The 22,475-nt window shown below is 38.1% G+C and overlaps 1 protein-coding gene across 2 annotated transcripts; it reads left to right on the forward strand.

The window, feature by feature from the left end:
* The first annotated feature begins 452 nt into the window (after positions 1-452).
* LOC127626565 (DNA-directed RNA polymerase III subunit RPC5-like) lies at positions 453-16,469 on the forward strand. 2 transcript variants are annotated; one of them, XM_052102448.1, is made up of 21 exons: positions 453-610; positions 1,454-1,532; positions 1,637-1,687; positions 2,778-2,855; positions 2,947-3,062; positions 3,155-3,237; positions 3,334-3,441; positions 3,538-3,587; positions 3,706-3,825; positions 5,847-5,932; positions 6,061-6,105; positions 6,262-6,353; positions 6,438-6,558; positions 7,455-7,536; positions 7,707-7,766; positions 7,988-8,145; positions 10,362-10,423; positions 10,637-11,112; positions 13,713-13,790; positions 13,905-14,030; positions 15,731-16,469. In XM_052102448.1, exons 2-21 carry the CDS (start codon positions 1,494-1,496, stop codon positions 15,785-15,787), a joined length of 2,088 nt encoding a protein of 695 aa, XP_051958408.1. In that variant the 5' UTR covers positions 453-610; positions 1,454-1,493; the 3' UTR covers positions 15,788-16,469. The 2 variants fall into 2 exon arrangements, with proteins under 2 accessions (XP_051958408.1, XP_051958409.1); XM_052102449.1 differs by lacking the exons at positions 453-610; positions 1,454-1,532; positions 1,637-1,687 and adding an exon at positions 2,561-2,655.
* Positions 16,470-22,475: the final 6,006 nt, after the last annotated feature.

Here is a 22,475-nt window from a genome sequence, read left to right on the forward strand (position 1 = left end):
TTATGATGTCATAATGGTGGCACTAAGATGTCATAATGCAGTCTTGACGGTGTTATAATTCGATCCTTATGGTATGTGATAATGGTCTTTATGATGCCTTTATGTGGTTTTCATGACATCTAATACTAATTGGTTTCCTTCAATAGGCTACACTTTGAATATTACATAAACATAAATTACTTGGAAACCAATTCTTGCCATATCCTATCTTCAACTTCAACATCTGGAACCGTGATTCATTGTTTATGAAGGTCCTTCTAGTTGTCCTGCTGTTCTGAATTAGTGTCTTCTTTCATAACATTATATAACATTACAGTTAGGTTGGAACATTTGATTTTGGTGCGCATTTGTGAGATGTTTTGATACTATTTTATCTCCATATCACCTCCTCATTGATCCCGTAAAAAAACCACGCCCAGCGAGATGTCGGTGTTGCGGTGGGTTGTGGGATATGTGGAGCACACGTGGCTCCTCCCCACGTGTTTGAGTGACTGTAGCGCTGCGATCAGCAGCATGGCAGCGGCAATAGCGGCCACTGCGATATAGACACGTGATAGATCACATCGTTTCAGATTGGCGAACTGAAAGAGATTAAGCCAACACCAAAGAGGTAAGGTAATAACCACGATTCTCTCGTAAAAAACAGGTCAGATTATAAACTTTAACATTATGCATTTGTTTATTTAGTGGGACAACTGAGGCCTTGCTATGTATGGGAGTTGTGTTGAGAGCATGTTGACAGTTACAATGATTTACACTTGTATCAAAAGTTACATACGTATAAAACATGCATGTAAACACATACAGATTGAGAATGTTAGTTACATAATATGATCTGGGTAAAATGTGACTTTATGGTGCCTCTGATAGTGCTGATAACATATCTTAGCATGTTGCTTTTTATTCGCAGACTATTGCAGAATTAATTATTTGAAGTTTTCAGTTTGGATATATTACGTGGATGTATACATTTTATGTAAAGTTGTGGGAATTCAGTGTAGTTTTGCACGCCCTTGCATCAGTAACTAAAGATTAGCTACCATGACAAATAGTGATTGACAGTTTAGCATGATTGGATTAAATCATAACCACTTACATTTAATGTTCACGTCTACATCTCCAGTGTTTTTGGTATTAATGTGGATGGAAATGTGCAGGGTGCTTTCAAGTATTTTGATGAAGTTAGGTGGATGAAATTAGCTGGGTAGGGCAGCCCTGTTTAAATGCACGTTTGTGCTGTATTGTTAAGCTAATTACTCTATTAGCTATATAGACTAGTGTAAAATGTATTTAGTCAAATATCTACACTAATATATATTATAATGGAGTCCATATGGTGGTACAAAATGTTGTAATTACAGTCATACTCATGTTAATGTGAGAAAAAAGCTTTGCTCCAATATGTCTGGGCCTGTTTTTGTCTGTAAGTAATTGGTGAGTTCTGTGTCTGCAGGATTGAAGTCCAACATCAGCTGTTTATTCTAGTCATCACTATGGCCAGTGGAGATGATGACGATCCAATTATACAAGAGGTAAACATGAACACATTTACCTTTTTTCCCAGTGAATAACCAAATTCCAACACCAGTGTTGCACTAGCAACTTTCTTTATTCTAACTGATGTTCCTCGTGTTAGATTGATGTGTACCTGGCCAGAAGTCTTGTGGATAAGCTGTATTTATTCCAGGTAAGAATGACACAGAATTACATATTCACACTTTTTAGTGCAGATAAACAATTGGTCGACCAATTGTGAGTTTTTCAGTGGCTGATGCCAATTCTAATAACTGTGGAACAGGGTGATTCATATAATGCTGATATATAGATATGACTACTAATGAGACAATTACCTAATATTTACTGAAAGTACTAAAATTTCACAAATAATGTAGTCAGAAGTTGTTTATTATCCATTGATGAAGATGTCTGCAGATTTTGAGACTGGTGCAAATCGGATTTGCTAAAGGAATAGTTCACCCAAAAATGGAAATTCTCTCATTTACTCACCCTCATACCATCCCAAATGTGTATGATTATCTTTCTTCAGCAGAACGCAAAACAAAGATTTTTACAAGAATGTACCAGCTCTGTAGGTCCATACAATGCAAGTGAATGGTGTCTAAAACTTTGAAGCTCCAAAAAGCTCATAAAAGCAACCAATTGTTTAATCCATGGCTTTTGAAGTGATCAAATTGATTTTGGATGAGAACAGACCAAAATATAACTCCTTTTTCACTGTACATCTTCAATTACAGGCTCTAGGCACAACCATGATTTCAAGCTTGATTACACTTTCTAGTGCTTGACGCATACGCTAGATGGTGCTAGGAAATATAATCAAGTTTGAAATCATGATCGCCAAGGAGACTGCTGATGTCAAGATGTACACTGAAAAAGGAGTTATATTTTGGTCTGTTCTCACCTAAAACCAACTGGATCACTTCAGAAGACATGGATTAAACCACTGGAGTCATCTGGATTACTTTTATGCTGACTTTGTGAAAAAGCACACAAACCACACCCCGCATCTGGCCACTGTTCACTTGCATTGTGTGGACCTATAGAGCTGAAATATTCTTCTAAAAATCTTCATTTGTGTTCAGCAGAATAAAGTCAGATGGCTTGAGGGCGAGTTAATGAGAATGAAATTTTTGGGTGAACTATTCCTTTAATTGGCAGAGCGGATATGGTTATTGGCCGATAATCTTAATATGGCCGCATATTGTTCTGGTTTATCATATCATTACAAGTTTGTAACTTTTTTTTTAATCTCATAGTACCCAGTGCGTCCTTCTTCAATGAGCTACAATAATGTGACTCATTTGACAGCCAGAATTAAACCCCAGCAGCAAAAGGTGAAAGTTTCTGAAATTAATAGAATTAATAAGTTATTTAAAAAGGCATGGAGTTCATTTTTAAGGACACATTTTTCCTACCTATATCAAGGTCGAACTTGAGGTTGCCATGGATACCATGAGTCCAAATTATTGCCGCAGTAAAGGGGAGCAGATCGCACTGAATGTGGATGGCACATCTTCTGAGGACTCCAACACTTACTCCACGTGAGGAACATCAACCAATCCCTCATTTAAAACCAGCCTTTAGTATTAGTTCAAGGTCTGATATTTTTTCCATGTTGTCTTTCTGCTTGAAGGAAAAAGATGGACAAGCAAACATTCTCATCAATCCAAGCAACCACAAATACATGCCGCTACGCTGCAGCTGTGTTTCGCAAAGGTTCGCATTTGACAATGTCAAATACCTATTGAGTGAAACAACGAAGATAAGAGGTTAGTGGGATAATGTCCTATTATTGGTATTTGTTGTTGACAGGAGAGCTCCACCTCACTCCATTGCAAGGTATTCTTCAGATGAGACCAAGCTTCACATACCTGGACAAAGCTGACTCAAAACATAGAGAAAGAGAGGCAGCCAATGAAGGTAGGCAAAGTTTGTGCAAAGCTTCCTCTTAGTTTTGAATATTGTTTTTTTTTTTTCTTCTATTTGTGATTTACTAACTACTGTATCCATTAACAGCTGGAGACTCCTCTCAGGATGAGGCAGAAGAGGATGTTAAACAAATCACTGTAAGAAGTCAATCATATGTTTCACATTGCATTTGTTAGACAACAGCACATGACAGATTTTTTTTACATCCAGTGAATGTCCTCCATTCCATTTGTTGTTTGGTTGCCCTTTGTTCAGGTGAGGTTTTCCCGGCCTGAATCAGAGCAGGCCCGTCAGCGGCGAATCCAGTCTTACGAGTTCTTGCAGAAGAAACAGGCTGAAGAGCCCTGGGTCCACCTGCATTATAACGGTATAAATGTAAGTTTGATCATGTGACCAACTGCTGCAACGTACTTGACTGACACATCCTATAACACTAATCTCATTGTAAATATCAGCTACAGAACAAACAAGGGAGTGAAAAAGAATCAATCTTTTATTCACCAATGGACGGTGTAATTTTCAGTATTATTATAATTTATACCATGGTCTGTTCGAATACTCAATACAATACAAACTGTAGAGTGCACATGTAGTTCTGGTCAGTTTTAATCCCCGTTTGATAGGAATGCGCTGTTTGTAACCCTAGCAACATAACATTACAGAGCAAGCAGAGTGAGTTATAGCAACTGAAAACATTTCCTAACCACTTTCATCAGCATAGCTAATATAATTCAGCTTGTTTTGCACAGAGGGTGAGAGAAATCAGAGACCTATTAAATGTGTCTTTCACTGTCAGTGTGTCTTTCACAGCAAGACAATTGAATCTGTTATGTGCTGAAGTGCTGCCTATAGCCACTAGAGACTGCCAAACCGCTCGCACATCTCTGATTGAACTGCTGAAGGATAAGCGTTGTTTACAAAATGCAGGCAGCATTTTGCGGTGAAGTGCTACCGTTCGTGGACAAATTGCGATTTCATTAATTCTGTCAATTGTGCAGCCTTTATGGATACTATACCAATGTCTCGGAGGTCCAAATCTGTAGGTTTCAGAGTGTTTTGAATGGGTATCCCCTTATTATACAGTAAGTGCTACTTTTCTGTCACTGCCACATTTGTAACATTGTTTTTTCCACATTAATGTGAAAATGACAATGAATAAATATTAAATAAAACATTTCTCTAGAGTGCCAAACTTTCTACATTCTGTGGATATTGTTATATCTAAATTGTGCATTTAAATTCACAGTTTTGACCAAGTGTGTTGTCGCACTACTTCTCTGTGTCTGAATAGGCAGATCTATAGATCTAAAATTAATTGTTATTTTTTGTTCTTCCAGTCAAAATTTGTGCTGCAAAAAGATATGACAGCTGTAACTAAACAATTCTGGCAAGTGGCCATGGTATAAGTGGGATAATCCACAGCGTTAACCTATTTTAAATGCACTTCGTGGAGGCAACCCCACGCCATGTCGAGTATTTAAAATGTAGCTGTGGATTATCCCTTTTTTAATGCCCATGTAAGTTACACTTACAAGGCATTTGACTAAGTGGTTTACTCCTGAGTTAACCGTAAACATGCCGTATAAATACTTACAATATACTGTAACATTACACAACAATCTTATACAATAGTTGACATGCAATACTCCATCTGAAACTTGCAGTACATAGTTCACCCAAAAATTAAAATGTTCTCATTGTTTACTCAATCTCATGCTCTCCCAGATGTGTATTACAATGCAAGTCAACAGGTTCCAAAACTTTGAAGCTCCAAAATGCACATAAATGCAGCATATAAGTAATCTACGAGTCCAGTGGTTTAATCCATGTCTTCTGAATCGATCTAATAATTTTTTTGGGGTGCGAGACAATTTGCTGTAGTCTCCTTGTCTTCCTAGTGCTATCTAGCACACTACGCATGCATCAAGCACTAGGAAGTATAATCAAGCTTAAAATCATGATAATGCCTAGAGACTGTAATGGCAAGATTATATCTTGAATAATTAAATTTTGTTCTGTTCTCACTCAAATCTGAACGGATTGCTTTAGAAGACACTGATTAAACGACTGGAGCCTTATGGATTACTTTTATGCTGCCTTTATGTGCTTCTTGGAGCTTCAATGTTTTGATCACCATTCACTTGCATTGAATGCACCTACAGAGCTGAAATATTCTTCTAAAAATCTTTGTTCTGCTGAATAAGGAAAGTCATTCACATCTAGGATGGTTTGAGAGTGAGCAAATTATGAGAGAATTGTCATTTTTGGGTGAACTTGGTATTACCATGTTATATACATCATTGTACCAATAGCAGTCAATCATCAAGTGATTAAATATATTTGCATGTTATTATTTATATTTATTTACTTCTCATTTGTTCTCATTCAATCTGTAGGATGGGCGTTCTGAGCATGAGCGACAGTATCTTTACTGTCAGGCCATGGATACCACAGAGAACACAGAGCTGGTGAAAACGCCTAGGTAAGAAGCGTGTGCTAAATCTTATGTTCTGAGTTCATTCTACCTATAAACACTAGAGGGAGCCATTTGACCAACAAAATATGGTATGTTTTTGTGCTGATGTTTAACTCATGTTTTTGCTCCCCCAGTGAATATCTGTCCATGCTTATGCCTCCTGTGGCTGAAGAAAAAGTGTAAGTAGAAGTAATACAGAGTACTGCACTATTATTGTTAAGTGAATGCAAGGAGCTGGGAATTTTGGTAGAATTTTGTATAAATTACAGCTCTTTCAACTGTCTGAAATTTCATGTGCAGATCCTTTCGTTTTTGTTTGTCTCCCCATTGTCTAGTGTCAAGACGATGGGTCCTAGCAACGTACTCTCCATGGCCCAACTGCGCACCCTCCCCCTCGGTGATCAAGTCAAGACGCTTATGAAGAACGGTTAGCTTGACTTGCATCGTCATTTATGGTCTGCTCATTATTTTAGCTTTTTTGTTTTATCTTTATACTGTTTTCTGTTCATAGTCAAGGTGATGCCATTTGCCAATCTGATGGGGCTGCTTGCATCAGGCACAGACTCCACTGCAGTTCTTCGCTGCATACAGCAGGTGGCGCTGCTTGTCCAGGGGAACTGGGTCGTCAAGAGGTGAGTGTGTTCGTTTTCTTTTCTGCCTTATGTTTAAGAAGCCAAATTTGATTCGGTTACATAATAAATTATAAAATGTCAAAGGTTCTGGACTCTCCTTCTTCATGTACCATTCAAAGAAATCAAAACAGTCTTTAGTATGTTTTTAGATTCTTCAAAGTAGATTTTTCACAGTCTGGGCAGCTTTGGCACATTCATTTGTTTTAATATGGATATTAATTCTGTCTGCAAAACTAATTTAAATTAAGATAAAATGTGTTTTAGTAGAAACATGAATTCAGGCAGGCGTGTCCCAACTTTTTAGTGATGCTGTAGATGCTGCTCTTTTTTTTTTTAATTATTTTTTATTTATAATTTTTCTCCCAATATGGAATGACCAATTCACACTACTAAGTAAGTCCTCGTGGTGGCGTGGTTACTCACCTTAATTCGGGTGGCGGAGGACAAGTCTCAGTTACCTCCGCTTCTGAGACAGTCAGTCCGCGCGTCTTATCACGTGGCTCACTGTGCATGACACCGCGGAGACTCGCAGCATGTGGAGACTCATGCTGCTCTCCACAATCCACACACAACTTGCCACGCGCCCCATTGAGAGCGAGAACCACTAATCGTGACCACGAGGAGGTTACCCCATGTGACTCTATCCTCCCTAGCAACATGGCCAATTCGGTTGCTTAGGAGATCTGGCTGGAGTCACTCAGCACATCCTGGATTCGAACTTGCGACACCAGGGGTGGTAATCAGCGTCAATACTCGCTGAGCTACCCAGGTCCCCGATACTGCTCTTTTTAGTGTTTATGGTATCTGAAGCTCTCCTTTGCTAGTCGAAAGTTCGACTTGTGTTTTTACATTTGTTGTTGCAATAATAGCTGAAAGTTTGTGAATGTCTTTGGCAGTGACGTGCTGTATCCTAAAAACACCTGCAGTTCACACAGTGGAGTTCCTGCTGAAGTGCTCTGTCGGGGTCGAGACTTTGTGGTGCGAGGTTTTTCTAATTGAAATAATGTATTGCAGTCTTTTGCTTGATTATGATTTTTGCTAATAAAATTAATTATTAAATGTTAAAAAGCAGCATCATGATAATGCAGTTGTTGTTAGTGAGCTAGAAATTTACAGTGTTTCCCTTAAGGCAGTTTTTCTCTTCTCAGTTATGGCGATTCACTCAAGAGCGAACCCTGGTGAGAAAAGAAGTTGCTGCTATCATAAAGGTTGGTCTGTTGAATTATTCAGGGAGTACTTCAGTGTAAAACCAGATGGCGCTGTAAGGGCCTGATTTGATATGTTCTGACCAAGCACTATGCCGCCTTTGGCCATTGATAGACAGATCCTGTTGCGTTTTGATCTTGATTAGCTATAATCCTAATCTGATTATTATTATTTTTTGTTTTTTTTGTTGGTTTTAATGTTTGCCCATTTTATGTGACCACAGCTGCCCCCAGAGGACGTGAAGGATTTCTTGGAGCAGATGTCTGCCCCTAGATTAAATAGAGGCTGGGAATTCCTGTTGCCCACCGACCATGACTTCAACAGAAAGCACCCTGATGTGGCTCAAAGACAACAGATGCTTTGGCTAGGCATTCAGTCTAAGTATGAAGTAACCTCTTACTATTGACCTTAAACTTAAAGGTGATGTAAGCGATTTTAGCTGTTCTGGAGCTTCCACCATACTAGCCGTTGGGTTAGCCACGTCCCTCTCTTTCCAAAAACCTGCACGCACACAAACTCTCTAGAGACCACTATGTTGGAGCAGATGGAGGGGGGTAGGAGCAGAACTCCGTACCGGCACTTATACAAGCATATATGGGTTTCCTTCTGAATGCACACAATGATTGACAGTTAGAAATACTTCTAATTGGCTAAACAAAAAATCTGACCATGGACATCTTTTCCTCTGCTGTTTTCCCAGCCTAGGGCTGTTACAGAGACAGATATGCTATATCATGACACATATTTCAGTGATATCTGACTGGTAATAGAGGTGGTTTCTGCATGTCGTTGCATACAAAAATTTTTTACAGCACCTTTAAAGTTATATTCATTGCTCTTAAAGGGATAAAAAATAAAATTGTCATAATATTCTCACTAACGTTGTACCAAACCCATATAACTTTCTGTCTTCCGTATAACACCTCCTATTGTGTTCCAAGAATGGAAATGGAAAGTTAACAAGGAGAGAATTTACATTTTTACATTTAAATATCCATTTTATATTTGTTATTAGTGAGAGACCAATATATTGGCCAGGCCGATTAATCAGATGATATTTGGCCATTTTGCGATAATTAACAATGGCCGATAACTGTGTTCGCTTGGCCGATTAACAATAGTGTTAACATTCTCTTGTGTCAGTTTCAAAATCTACCAATAGATTGTATCGTCAATGCTTTCTCTTTTCAAATTTGAGGAAATGTTGCATAAAATCAGTGTTTGCTTCACTTAATAAATTTTGTGTTCATTTGATTTGCTGTTGTTAAATTGTATTATGTTTATCGGCATTTATATCGGACATCAGCCATCCGGCTTTCTAGATATTGGCATTGGCCTTTGAAAAACCCATATCGATCGAACACTGTTCTTTATCATTCATGATGTGTTGCTAAAGGCCTTTTCACATGACTTGCATCAACTTTCCCCAGTGTGGAAACAATTTCAGCTTTGACCCCATTTGCTGCTGACCTTATGAAGCACAGCCAATGTTTTCTAGACCGTCTGCATTTTGTAACGTTTAGGGACGTGCATGAGAATTCGACTACTCGAGTACTCATTCTGCATATACTAATTGACTAGTAAAACCACTACCTGAATGTCGCAAATGTATTTTTTTTTTCAGTATTTGCACTGTGAGCGGCGCTGAATATGGTACTTTCCCTCTGAATCTCACACAAATCTCGCAATTGCAATTGAGTCCACTGTGAGTTTGTGTTGTCGAGGTGCTGAATTGGAGAAGACATGATGACGCCTCGTGTAACATTAGCAATACTTGTAATATTTTAGATTCTTTTTTTTTATTTTACTCTTGATATTCGGTTGTTTTTGGAGTTATGCAAACCAATGGACAAGGATCTGCTTTTGTAGTGGAAAGAAACAGTGAAGCGGTACAAGAAACTCACAAGTTTATCAGACCACAGTGTATGTTAAATCACTTAAAAATGGGCAGAGCACATTTTATGAAAAGCCAACTTTCACTAGTTTTTCTTAATAATAACATGTGAAATTATAAAAACGTGAGATTATGTGCATTACCCTTATGCCTTCAGCAGTGGCTTCTTTGTTTCAAAGCTCCCGGTGAGTGCAAATGTTTTTTACTTAAATGTTTGTATTTTTTTATTCCCAAATGAAAAGCCTTGTTTGTTGAAGTTAGCTTATTTTGAAACCGTTCTTGGTAATGTTTGTGAATAAAACAAAATATAAATTTCACTTGACTTCAGTTTTTTTGTGGGGAGAGTACTCGACTACAACATTTCTTGAAAATGCCCATCCCTAGTATTGTTATGAAGGCAGTGCCAAAAAAAGAAAAGAAACGTGTGCTGGTCTAGATGCATCAAAATGTTGTGTTGATGTAAGTTGCTATCTGATGAAGCAGATCGTATTGTACCTCCAATAATGACACCCTAACCTATCACAAAATGAAAAATTAGGCCTTTTTGGTTTGTTTGTGTATGTGATGCTTGCGTTGAGAGGTGCATTAAAGCCCTTATGCATGTCACGTGAAAGGGCTCTGAGATATTTCCCTTCTATTTACAATAAGTTGTATACAGTATCCTTAGTCTCCCAGTGAATCTAAATAAAGTTCTGTATTTCAGGTTGGAAAAAGTTTTTAACTTCTCAAAAGAAGACTTCATGCCTAAAAAGGATGCTCGGATAGGTAAGTTTGGACTGTTATACATTTAATGATCTTTGTTTGAACACCAAGTTATGCTACGTAGTTTTAGTTTTGCATATGTTAAAGGGGTAGTTCACCCATAAATTAATATTCAGTCAATATCATTTACTCATCCTTATATTATTCCAATCTATTATGACCTGTATGATTTTTGGGTGAACTGTTCCTTTTATTAACATTTTGCGTTTGCTACAGAGCCCGTTCACGTGAGTGGAGAACAGCGTCTCAAAGCTGCCAAGGACAGTGCTCGGCAGAAACACACCACTATGCAGAAGGAATTGGATGCTCATAGACTGAATGCCTCCAGCCTCCCTGAGGCCTCAAGTGCAGACTACACCCCAATGCAAGTCAAACAGGAGCCCATGAGTGACTCTGAAGAGCCCATGGACACCTCTCTCACAAATGGCTCCAATGGTTACCCGAACTCTACCTCTCCAGTCACAGACCCTCATAATGGACATGGGGTCAGCAATGCACCCACACCTGAGCTCCAGCTTTTTGTGCGAAACACTTTCCTTAAGCATTATGTGCTGTGTCTGAGTGAACTGAAGAGGCTATTTAATTTACATCTGGCCAGCTTGTCCACGGGTCACTCCGTTTACGGCCATGTGACAGACCGTAAGCTGCAGGACACCATCCTCCTGAGTCGGTGCAAACAGATCCTGGTGCCTGTAAGTACTGAGCCCTGATCTGACATTAAGTTCTTTATTTTGAGTCGCAAAATTATCTTAAAACAGCAGACTGTGAGGTGGAAAAAAACTGAACCCAATTATTAATTTAGTGAGTAATGATCATTTATAATGTGCATCTGACATACAAGTAGGCATGCACCAAAACTACATTTAGAAGCTTGCACAGGCGTAAACAAATTGCATGGTAGCTCAGCTAATATGAGCAATGCACTTGAGGTGCAAAAGACCAAGGACGAGTTCTGAATAGCACATGAGCTGAAAGTTTCAATAGTTTTCAACTATTGCTATTCCATTTTTTTTTTTTATCTCGTATAAGCTTTTTGATGCTTTTGGTTAGATTTAGGTTAAAAGACGTGATTTTTTTTTTTTATATATATATGTTCCTTGAGGATCATTTATAATATTAGTGAAGTTTTTTGCTAAAAAAAATAGTCACATATTTGTAAAACATGATAATTTTCCACCCTCATTCTGACCCTCTGCTTCTCCTATAAGACTTGAGAGTAAACGCCCACTGTTCTGACCTGCTCTTTACTTCCCATCTCACTGTTCACTTCTATTGGGCAGACTACGGAAGAGATTGAAAGTAAAGTAGGCATTTATATGTTGTTGTTCAGGCTGTCAGATGGAAATGTCAGCCACGGTGTGACATCACAATGTGGAAGAAGTAGAGAACGAGTCGATTTGGCAGCTTGGTATCAACAAATATTATGTAGAAGAGGAAGTTTTGAGTTCTGAAACCTACAGTATGTTTCTAGAGTTATTATGGTAGTAATTCTGACTCTGCACAAAATACAAACGGGTTTAAAAATGAATTAAAATACAAATTCTAGTATACGTGATGTAAAGTGAGTCGTGACAATCAGACGTTGTGTAGAGCGATGGAGACCGTTTGAACAATCATGAGTTCTTTCAGCTTCACTCACTTCAATATGTACTCTCTCTGGAGCAATCAAACTCATGTTTTATTTGAGCTTTAAATTGTCATTTTTACAGTGGTTTTAGGGTTAGTTGGAAAAGAAAGTTGTAAAATTGGCTATAACTTTACACAGAAAAGATTAGTAAGTGATTTGTCACACTAAAACTAACTAATCTAATGCAAAGGTTGGTAGTTTTTCAGTAATGTGCAGTGTTTGTCTTTTAACAAAACATTAGTCTTAAGATATTTATTTTATATATTCTGCTTTAGTGTGTTAATAAGAAATATCAATAGAATAGAAGTAGAACAAGGAGTCCTGTAACTGATGGCATGGCCCCCACAGAGCCAGATCTCAACATCATTGATTCAGTTTGGGATTACCTTTCTGCCAACAACCTTGAAAAACTGTGCGCAAGTGTACCTAGGAGAATGGACCTCCTCCCCCCTCGGTTGTGATCGCTTGCTCTGACAAACTCAGCAGAACTCCCCATAGGAATGAATGGGGAGATTGCCATGAACTGTGCGGTTTCTGGCAAAATATTCTCAAAAATGAAATGGATAATATTATTACGTTGGCTGGAATGAAGAGTGACATTGTAAAGCTTATTTATCTGACATTTCTTGTAAAATAAATTGTTAAATTACACAGTAATTTGATTGAAAACGGTGGATACTGTGAATCAGAATTGAGGCAAATGAATATCACAGTCACATGAATAGAGAAAAGCATCATTTGATAGCGAATACACACCTGATAACATTAGTGTAAGTGAACAGAACTGCATATAACATCTCATAACACTTATTTTGATGCTGTGAACTCTTTATTTACCATCACCTTTAATAAGACTTGACTCAGTATGTAAGTTAATGAATGTTAAGTTATTAGCTTTAATTTACCTTGGAGCAAATGTAGATGTCCTCACTGATGTTATACATTCATTGGGAATGAGGAATGACACTTTAATCCATAGCATGCTCTTAAAGATATTTTTTCTAAAATAAAGTAACAAAATAAAAATAAATCACTGCTTGTATCCTTTCTAGGTACCTCGTTGCACTATTAATATTATAAGTGACCTAGCAACAACAGGTTATTTTTTTATTTTTGGTTTATTTATTTTTTTATATTTGATTGATTCAATAAAATCCCACTTAACTACTCAATCAAACATTACTTCCGTAGGCTTTTATTGGGGAAAAAGGCAAACTCTTGTCAGAGAAATGGCGGCGGGGCAACATTTTGCTTAGACAGGATTGATCAGAAGCACTTTTAAGGCAGGCCTTAGCGAAGAGTCGATTGGTGCTGTTTTCAAGGCATAGGATGGTCACACCAAATATTGAATTAGGATTTTTTTATTTACTCCACTAAGTTAATTGATAAATGTAATTTCTTATTTTTTAAAAACATCCTCACTATACAACATTTTCACAACTGCATAAAAGTTTTGCACAGTGCTGTACATCAGCAGCAAAATCTTCTCAAAAATATTGTGAATATTCAATATATTGAGGGCTGACATACATTTATTTAAAAAAGCAAACTGTGAACTATTAGGACATTCTGTCCAGAACTTTCTCTTCGAGGATTTGACCGAGAAATGCACCTAATTTAAGTGAGATTCTGTATTGACCCAGCTGTGATTTGTGTGCCGTGTAGTTTCCCCCTCAGAGCAGTGCCACCACAGAGGAGCAGAAAGTGTTCGGCCTGTGGGAGAGTGGAGAAACCTTTGACAAGGTAATGTCTATGAATGGAGATTTTCTTAGTTTAAGTGCTGTTTTGTGAACGTGTCTACACTGTGAGACTCCGTACTAGCTTTGTCAATTAAGTCCAAAATCCTTCATTCCACAGCACCGTCAGGTTCTATTTGAGATCTTCATGAAGAACTATCGTGTCAGGAGAAATGTGATCCAGTCTCGTCTTACACAGGAACTCGGTGATGCTGTCACCAAAACAGATTTGGATAGACTGCTCAAGGTACCATTACAATACTGGATTCAATGGTCTTCATAATACAAAAATATGAATAATCCATACAAACAGCAGTGAAATGTTACAGTTCTCTGTACCAGTTTGTATACCACAGCAAAGACGCACACCGTCTGAAAGTAAAAAATTAGAAATATTCATTTAAAACGGTGACATGTAGCCTTCAAGTATTTCTCAAATAAGCAATTCAAGTAAACTGAAGTGCAAAAAAATCTATATAGAAAACAAAGAACAAAAAAACAATGGAACAAAGATAATAGAACAGTTTTCAAAATATTTCTGTAAACTTGTTTAAAATGTTACAAATCTCTCTATTTCTATATGTGTATATATATATATACTGGTGGCCAAAGTTTGGAATAATGTACAGATTTTGCTGTTTAGGAAGGAAATTGGTACTTTAATTCAACAAAGTGGCATTCAACTGATCACAAAGTATAGTCAGGACATTACTGATGTAAAAAACAGCACCATCACTATTTGAAAAAAGTCAAACTATTTTTGATCAAATCTAGACACGCCCCATTTCCAGCAGCCATCACTCCAACAACTTATCCTTGAGGAATCATGCTAAATTGATTAATTTGGTAGAAAGAAGTTTATCGTTGTCTTTGTGTTTGTTTTTGAGTTGCCACAGTATGCAATAGACTGGCATGTCTTAAGGTCAATATTAGGTCAAAAAGAAATGAAAGAAAGCTTGAAATTGCCAAAAAAAAATTTGAAGATTTCATACAAAGGTGTACACTACAGTCTTCAAAGACAAAGGTCAACTGGCTCTAACAAGGACAGAAAGAGATGTGGAAGTCCAGATGTACAACTAAACAAGAGGATAAGTACATCAGAGTCTCAAGTTTGAGAAATAGACACCTCACATGTCCTCAGCTGACAACTTCCTGACATGAGGAATCATTTTCACGCATTAATTGGCCACAACAGAGTCCTGACCGTAACCCCCATTGAAAGTCTTTGGGATGTGCTGGGATCTCCCGTCGTCAATACATTATCTCTGCCAAAAATGTATGCAACTGGACGGAAATAAATGTCACATTGCATAAGGCTGTCGAAATTGTGCCATGACGAATGCGTGCCGTAATCAAAGCTAAAGACGGTCAAACTAAATATTAGTGCATGCAAATAATTTTTTTGGCCAGGCAGTGTAGATTTAACTCAACTTCATAAGGTTAGTCAAACTCAATTTAATTGTTTTTATTTAATTTTAAATTTTCCTACTTTATTTATTATATTAATCATTAGTAAATGCCAGGTGAGCAAGTGTAAGGACAGTGAAACTGTCAGTTGTATAGCAACTATTTATGGAGCTCAGCAGCACCCGAATCAAACTTGAATGTGAAAGTTCACCCTCAAACTAAGCACAAGTGCCAATCTACACCACAATGGTAACCCCCAAAACACCAGCATAACAGACACTCTTTCAATAGACTGGCATGTCTTAAGGTCAATATTAGGTCAAAAAAAAGAAACTGTAGACTGTAGTGTACACCTTTGTATGAAATCTTCAGTTTTTTGGCAATTTCAAGCATTCTTTAAAGTCAAAGGACAACTTGCCAAAATAACAGTACATTAAACATTATCAAATCTCCTCCTTTTCTCATCTTGCTCAAAAATAGAAACATTGTTTTTATTTTTTCATTAAGTAAATGGACCCATTTTGTGGTGTTTAATTTCAGGAATGCTGTACAAGCTTAGGAGGGATGTGGTACCTGAAGGGTACTGTGCACTCCTGACAGGAAGAGCAGGAGCCCCGGGGATCACGTCAATAAACTCAACTCCCTCAAGTCTAGTGAGAGTAAACTTTGCACAGGGAGGCGGAGCAGACACATGAACCAATCACTGCCCTCAGCACATGAAGACTGGGGCAGGGGATGTCCATCCACTATTTTGCAGAATCTGTGTAAGTTAACCCTTCGGAATGCAAAAACTAGTGTACTCGTGACCACGTCTGGTCCGAACACATTACCATCTCAGAAAAAGGGCCGAAGATCTGTTTGATCCTGTGCAAGTGTTCCAGGAAAAATTAAGCCCTAGGAGATGTTGTATGCTGAATGCATACCTGGACTTTCAATCAATTGGGTTTTCTTTTGGTTCAGTTTTTTATGACCTATTATGAAAGGAGATATTACTAATAAAGATAGGAGGAGATAATGGTTCATATTATTTTGTCCTGTTTGTGGCCTTTGGGAGCTTCCTGTCAGATTTTTGCCTTGTCTAGGATCTTTAGTTGACTGAAAAAAGGATGTTTTTGTTTAATAACTTTCCTTGATTTTATTGCATTTTGTTTTTCTTGAATTGCTTTTTTTTTTGCCCCACATTGAAGCACGAGTACTGTAACCAAAAGAAGTAGAGGACGCAAATACAGGATACTAACAGATTTGAAAGAGCACTAGATCATGTCAAATAAATTCTCTGAACTTCTTGCTTTGTGAAATGTTAATTTCTCTGCTCTCATTGGGTCAAATGAAGACTGCAAAGATCCCCATTCACACTATGCACTTTAGTGCCCTTTGCTCTCTTTGAAATGTTTACATCCCTTCTCAAATATATCAGTTGTAAAACACAAATCTCTGACAACTAAAAATGTTTTTTGATTTGACAAAACATATTGCAAGCAGTTTGGATCAAAGAACAAGAATTATGCTGACAACATGTGTTGGTTATATTGTTGCATTATTTTTTAGGGTCGAGTCGGACCTAAAGAAAGTACCCCCGCCGCCCTCCCTCCAAATCTAAGGCATGACATGAATTTCACGAAAATGTAATATTTATTTCCTGTCATACTGGTAAAACTGGGGTTATGGAAATATTAATATTTCACGTTTAGAGGTTAAAGCTGTTTTAAGGGGTTGCTGAACTGTTTTTTGGAGCGTGATAGAAAGTGCCCCTTATTTATTCAGGGGAAGTATTGTACTTTGATATTAAAATCTGACATTTATGACTGAAGCAACCTTCCCATACACCTATAGTAAACAACATGTCTGTGTTTTCAAACTAATGTACACCTTCTGTACCATGTAAAACTGCTTTCTTGTCAGTTTTTAAAGCATTCCACATATTCAAAGACTCACTGTAAACATTGTTGCCAAGTATGTGACCACAGACTCAAACAGAAGGTCTCCTCTCCAAATCTAAACTCGACCCTAACCAAGTGTACATAATACACTGAAGAACAAAAAATGGGAAAATGCATGTTGTCTGATTTACTAAAGCATAAGTCAGAAGATTACATACACTTAGCCAAATCCATTTAAACTCAGTTTTTCACAATTCCTGACATTTAATCGTAGAAAACATTCCCTGTCTTAGGTCAGTTAGGATCACTACTTTATTTTAAGAATGTTAAATGTCAGAATAATAGTACAGATAAAGATATATTTCAGCTTTTATTTCTTTCATCATATTCCCAGTGGGTCAGAAGTTTACATAGAATTTGTTAGTATTTGGTAGCATTGTAACTTTACAATGGCATGGTAACTTTAAATAGTTTAACTTTGGTCAAACATTTTGGATAGCCTTCCACAAGCTTTTCACAATAAGTTGCTGGAATTTTTGCCCATTCCTCCATACAGAACTGGTGTAACTGAGTCTGGTTTGTTGGCCTTCTTGCTCGCACATGCTTTTTCAGTTCTGCCCACAAATTTTCTATTGGACTGAGGTCAGGGCTTGTGATGGCCACTCCAATATCTTGTCTTTGTTGTCCTTGCTATTTTGCCACTACTTTGGAGGTATGCTTCTTTGTCCATTTGGAAGACCCATTTGTGACCGAGCTTTAACTTCCTGGCTGATGTCTTGAGATGTTGCTTCAATATATCCACATAATTGGGGATTGCGTTCTTCGGCTTGCAAGCCTAACCCTTTTTCCTCCAAATGTAACGATGGTCATTATGGCCAAAAAGTTACATTATTGTTTCATCAGACCAGATGTGCACTTGCAAAGTGAAGTCTGGCTTTTTTATGTTGGTTTTGGAGCAGTGGTAACTTGCTGAGCATCCTTTCAGGTTGATATAGGACTTGTTTTACTGTGGATATAGATACTTGTATACTTGTTTCCTCCATCTTATCAAGGTGCTTTGCTGTTGTTCTGGATGGATTTGTACTTTTCACACCAAATTACATTCATCTCTAGGAGACAGAATGCATCTCCTTTGAGCAGTATGATGGCTGCGTGGTCCCATGGTGTTTATACTTTCGTACTATTGTTTGTACGTGGTACCTCGAGACGCTTGGAAATTTGCTCCCAAGGATGACCCAGACTTGTGGAGCTCCACAATTCTTTTTTTCTGAGGTCTTTGCTGATTTCTTTTGATTTTCCCATTATGTCAAGAAAAGAGGCACTGAGTTTGAAGGTAGGCCTTAAAATACATCCAGAGGGACACCTCCAATCAGAAGCTAATTGGCTTATTGTCTTAAGGCACAATTAAGTGTATGTAAACTTCTGACTTAAACTCTATATTATTTGTGATCAACACAAAAACAATTGTGTTTTTTCTTTAAACTTGTTTTCATTGCTTTTCGATAAATGTCATTTTCTGAAATGTGCACTCTACTAGATTAAATTATGTAGGGTAAATGTGAACCAATCAAGTATGTTCAACAACATGGGCAAGGGGATTTGTTCACAGCAATGCTTTGCTTGGGACTTGAGGCGGAGAGAGAAAATTAAAGAGTCGTTTTAAGCAATTTTGAGAGAGGTGAGAAAAGAGGAAGAATTAATAGTGTTTACTATTGTGTTGAAAAATGGAGCTTTTGCTTCTGTTGAGGACGGGTACCCAATTAATGTATGTTGCTTTACTCGAGGAGTAATACCGCTTTGCATTTAGCATGCTAATGTGTCCTATACAGCGTAACAGTGCCCGTCCACTATTTCAGCAGTGTGGGTTCCAGAATTATTTCCCCCCATTTATTTTTCCATAGACTTTTTACAAAAACCTTCATAAAAGACTTGTAAGCCAAGAACCAAACCAACCAGATCCAAGGTGAATTACAACATCACAAACTTTGTTTTGAGACAAAAAAAAATTAGAAAATCGGACATAAAGACAAAGGTACAGGACCGTGTACTTACCGTCTTTCACGAGGGCACAAACTACAATCCCATGAAGCATTGTGAATGATTGCATTGAATAAAAAGCTATGGGATTTATTGATTTAAGGTTGTTTCCTTTTAGCATAGAAACAATATATTTTAAGTTTATTGCATAATATTCCAATATGTACAAATATACAAATAGTTTAAGGGTGAAGGGAGACCGACTCGATTATGACATTCATGGGAGCACGCGGTCACTAGGCACGTTTCTCGGGTTTCGTTGTCCGTGGTTCTCTGATTGGTGGATTTTATTTTTTTTTTCTGCTGTACCATGGGCAATGTAGTTGTTTACCATGAATTCCACTATAATACATGATTTTTAAACAATGAAGTTGAAATAACGCAGATGGATAGCTTCAACTGAAGTTTTTACCATCGATGAACAACCTTGTATCTCACAATAGGTCTGTCATTTAAAGGTTGATAAGATATAATTGAAAATCAGTTCGTCTATAGAAAAAACGTATGGGATTTTTACTTCCGTAGTCAGACTGTTGCACTTTGTGAGCTAAAAGTTAACCAAGTAGCATAACTTTAAAACATAAATCAGTAATGTGACACAAAAATTATATGTAAAACTGAAGAAATGAATCCTGTTTGGGACATATATAAAATCACTTTGAGGGTACATTAGGGAACATAATTCCATTATGTTAAAAGTACATAAATTATGTTTTCTAACAAAGAATGTGCTAAACCAAGAGGAAAAATATATACTTAATTAATGTGGAATCTTTTTCAGTGTCTAATTCACATTTTTACATATGAAAATGATATGCAACCTCACACATAATCTTCTCTGCATGTGCACTGTAATAAGTGTTCACTTTGATGAAGATAAGGAAGAGATGTAGCATGAGTTTTTGTACTCTGTGTCCTTTTTTATGTCACCCTGATAAAGACATTACATAATACCATGCTATGTCACTGAAATCTTATCAAGGGCTTTGATTACAAGCAGCCTTTCAACTGGGAGTAAAGACGACTGTTCTTTGATGTCTTCAGTCCAAAACTGTCCCCATGAGCTAAAGGTCCATGCGGTGTTGCGAACAGGAGACCAATGTACGTATATATATATATATATATATATATATATGCAGCAATTAATGGGGTTCAGAATGAGGAGATCTGTTTTATGATATAAATAACGTGTCTGTCTGAAACATTGCAGAATACACAACCATTAACACATGAAAACACGAGAGCACAAATATTCGTTGACGGACACCTTCCAGCAGATGGGATTGCCCTGCAAATGCATCAGGATGTTCTTCGCCTGACACTCAGCGCCTGCAGCAAAAGACTCATATAAAGAGCTTCTTGTGTGTATGCCTCTTTTTAAAGATGTCATATCGCAAGTGTTCCTGTGAGTGACACATCGCTCTGTCAGACCAACATGAGAGCTGTGTTCACATCTTGGGATGCACCCAAGCCAAAGCAGCTCTCATGGGGACAGACTGCCTTCACTGCGAGAACATGAGTCTCAAGATGCTCTGCTCTAGGGTCGCTCTCATTCTGAGGGACGATTCCAACACCAGCGTGAACCTATGCCTCTGAACGGAGCACAGTGAGCGAGCCTGAATTGGCTCAGTCAATGGTAATGAACACCATTTTGCAGGCTAGAGCACTGTCTATGCGACGCCGCTATGCCCTAAAATGTGGTGTGAATTGCTTCATAACGGAGATCCTTACATTCCTTCAAGAGTGGTTGGATGCAGTTCTTACTCCAACACTTAAGGTTTATGTAGCAATGATCTATCAAGTTCTTTAGGGGAGCGAGGCGCTTTATCCCCCTCGCCCTGCTAGGGTTCCAACATGGGGCTTAAATTTGGTGCTGAGGGTTCTCACGAGCCCCCAGTTTTAACCACTGGAATCTGTTGAGTTACGTGTGCTCTAAAGACTGCACTGCTGTTGGCTCTGGCCTCAGTCAAATGGGTTGGTGATATACAGGCGCTGTCAGTTGATAGTTCATGTCTGGAATTTGAACCGGGCTTTCGAAAGCCACCATCAAACCCAAAAAAGGCTATGTGCCTAAGGTGCTTTACACGCCCTTTAGGGCTCAGATAGTCCACCTACAAGCTTTATCTTCCCCACCATCTAATTCGGATGAGGAGCATTTAGCGCAATATAATGCCCTGTGTGGGCATTGCACACATATTTGGAGTGCACCCGTCAGCTTAGACTATCAGACCAGCTCATTTGTTATGGAGTATGCACAAAAGGCATGTCCGTTTCCAAAGAAGGCTTTCTCACAGGATTGTTGATGCAGTCACCCTCGGTTATGAATTACAGGGTGTGTGATGCCCTATTGGCATAAAAGCACATTCAATTAGAGGCATGGCCTCTTCACAGGCACAGACAAACGGTGTATCCCTACAGGATATATGCTTTGCAGCAGGATGGTCTTTGCAGAACATCGCAAGATTTTATAACCTAGATGTGGCTTCCATCATTTCGTGAGTCTTCTCAGCCTAGAGAGTTTACTATTCCAACACCTGGCAGTTGAGCCCGAGCTCCATATTACGTGTGGACTACCTATTATAATTTTAATACAGCCACCTGTGTAGGCTGCTATCCAATTTACTCCCACTAAAATTCACAAGCACTTCAAGCACTATAACGTTACATAGTGTGGTGTGATAGGACTCAAAGTGTTTAACTGCAATGTTGAGTGAACTGAATCGATAGGGAACGTCTCTGGTTACTCATGTAACCTCGGCTCCGTGAGATAAAGGGATGAGATACTGCAAAACTTGACCGCACTACTGCTTCAGAGTTATGAGGTACACACGATGCGTTCTTGTCCTTCAGTCAGAAGCGGGAAGTTTGAGCTCCCGCTTATATATGGCAAATGCACGCCTAAAGGGGAGGGGCTCAAAAACCATTGCCAATAATAAGATTGGCGTTATGATACAAGGGCTTCAGCTAGGTCGTGGAAAAGGAATTCCCCATAGTGTTTCACTGCAATGTCTCATTCCCTTCATCTCAGTGAACCGAGGATACATGAGTAACTGGGGACCTTTTCCTTTAGCAGTTATTGGCTTTTGTGTAATCTAGGTCACACAAGTTTAATTTACCTTGTTATAGCCATGAAAAATTAAAAGTTCAAAATTTTTGGATAATTATTGATCTAGGCTGTCCAAAGATTCTTCCTGTAAAGGTTTTGTTAATGCCACCTTAAAAACCTAGGACTAGTTCGCAAAAAGTATTATTTAAAGGTTTTTTAAATAATCTCAAATATTATTTGGGTGGAGGGGGACCCTTTGAGATAACTGGTCCCAGGGACTTAGCAAGACATAATCCGTCCTTGCCTAGACATGCTATCGTTA

Source organism: Xyrauchen texanus, chromosome 33, assembly GCF_025860055.1.
Source record: "Xyrauchen texanus isolate HMW12.3.18 chromosome 33, RBS_HiC_50CHRs, whole genome shotgun sequence".
In the NCBI taxonomy this organism is placed as follows: domain Eukaryota; kingdom Metazoa; phylum Chordata; class Actinopteri; order Cypriniformes; family Catostomidae; genus Xyrauchen; species Xyrauchen texanus.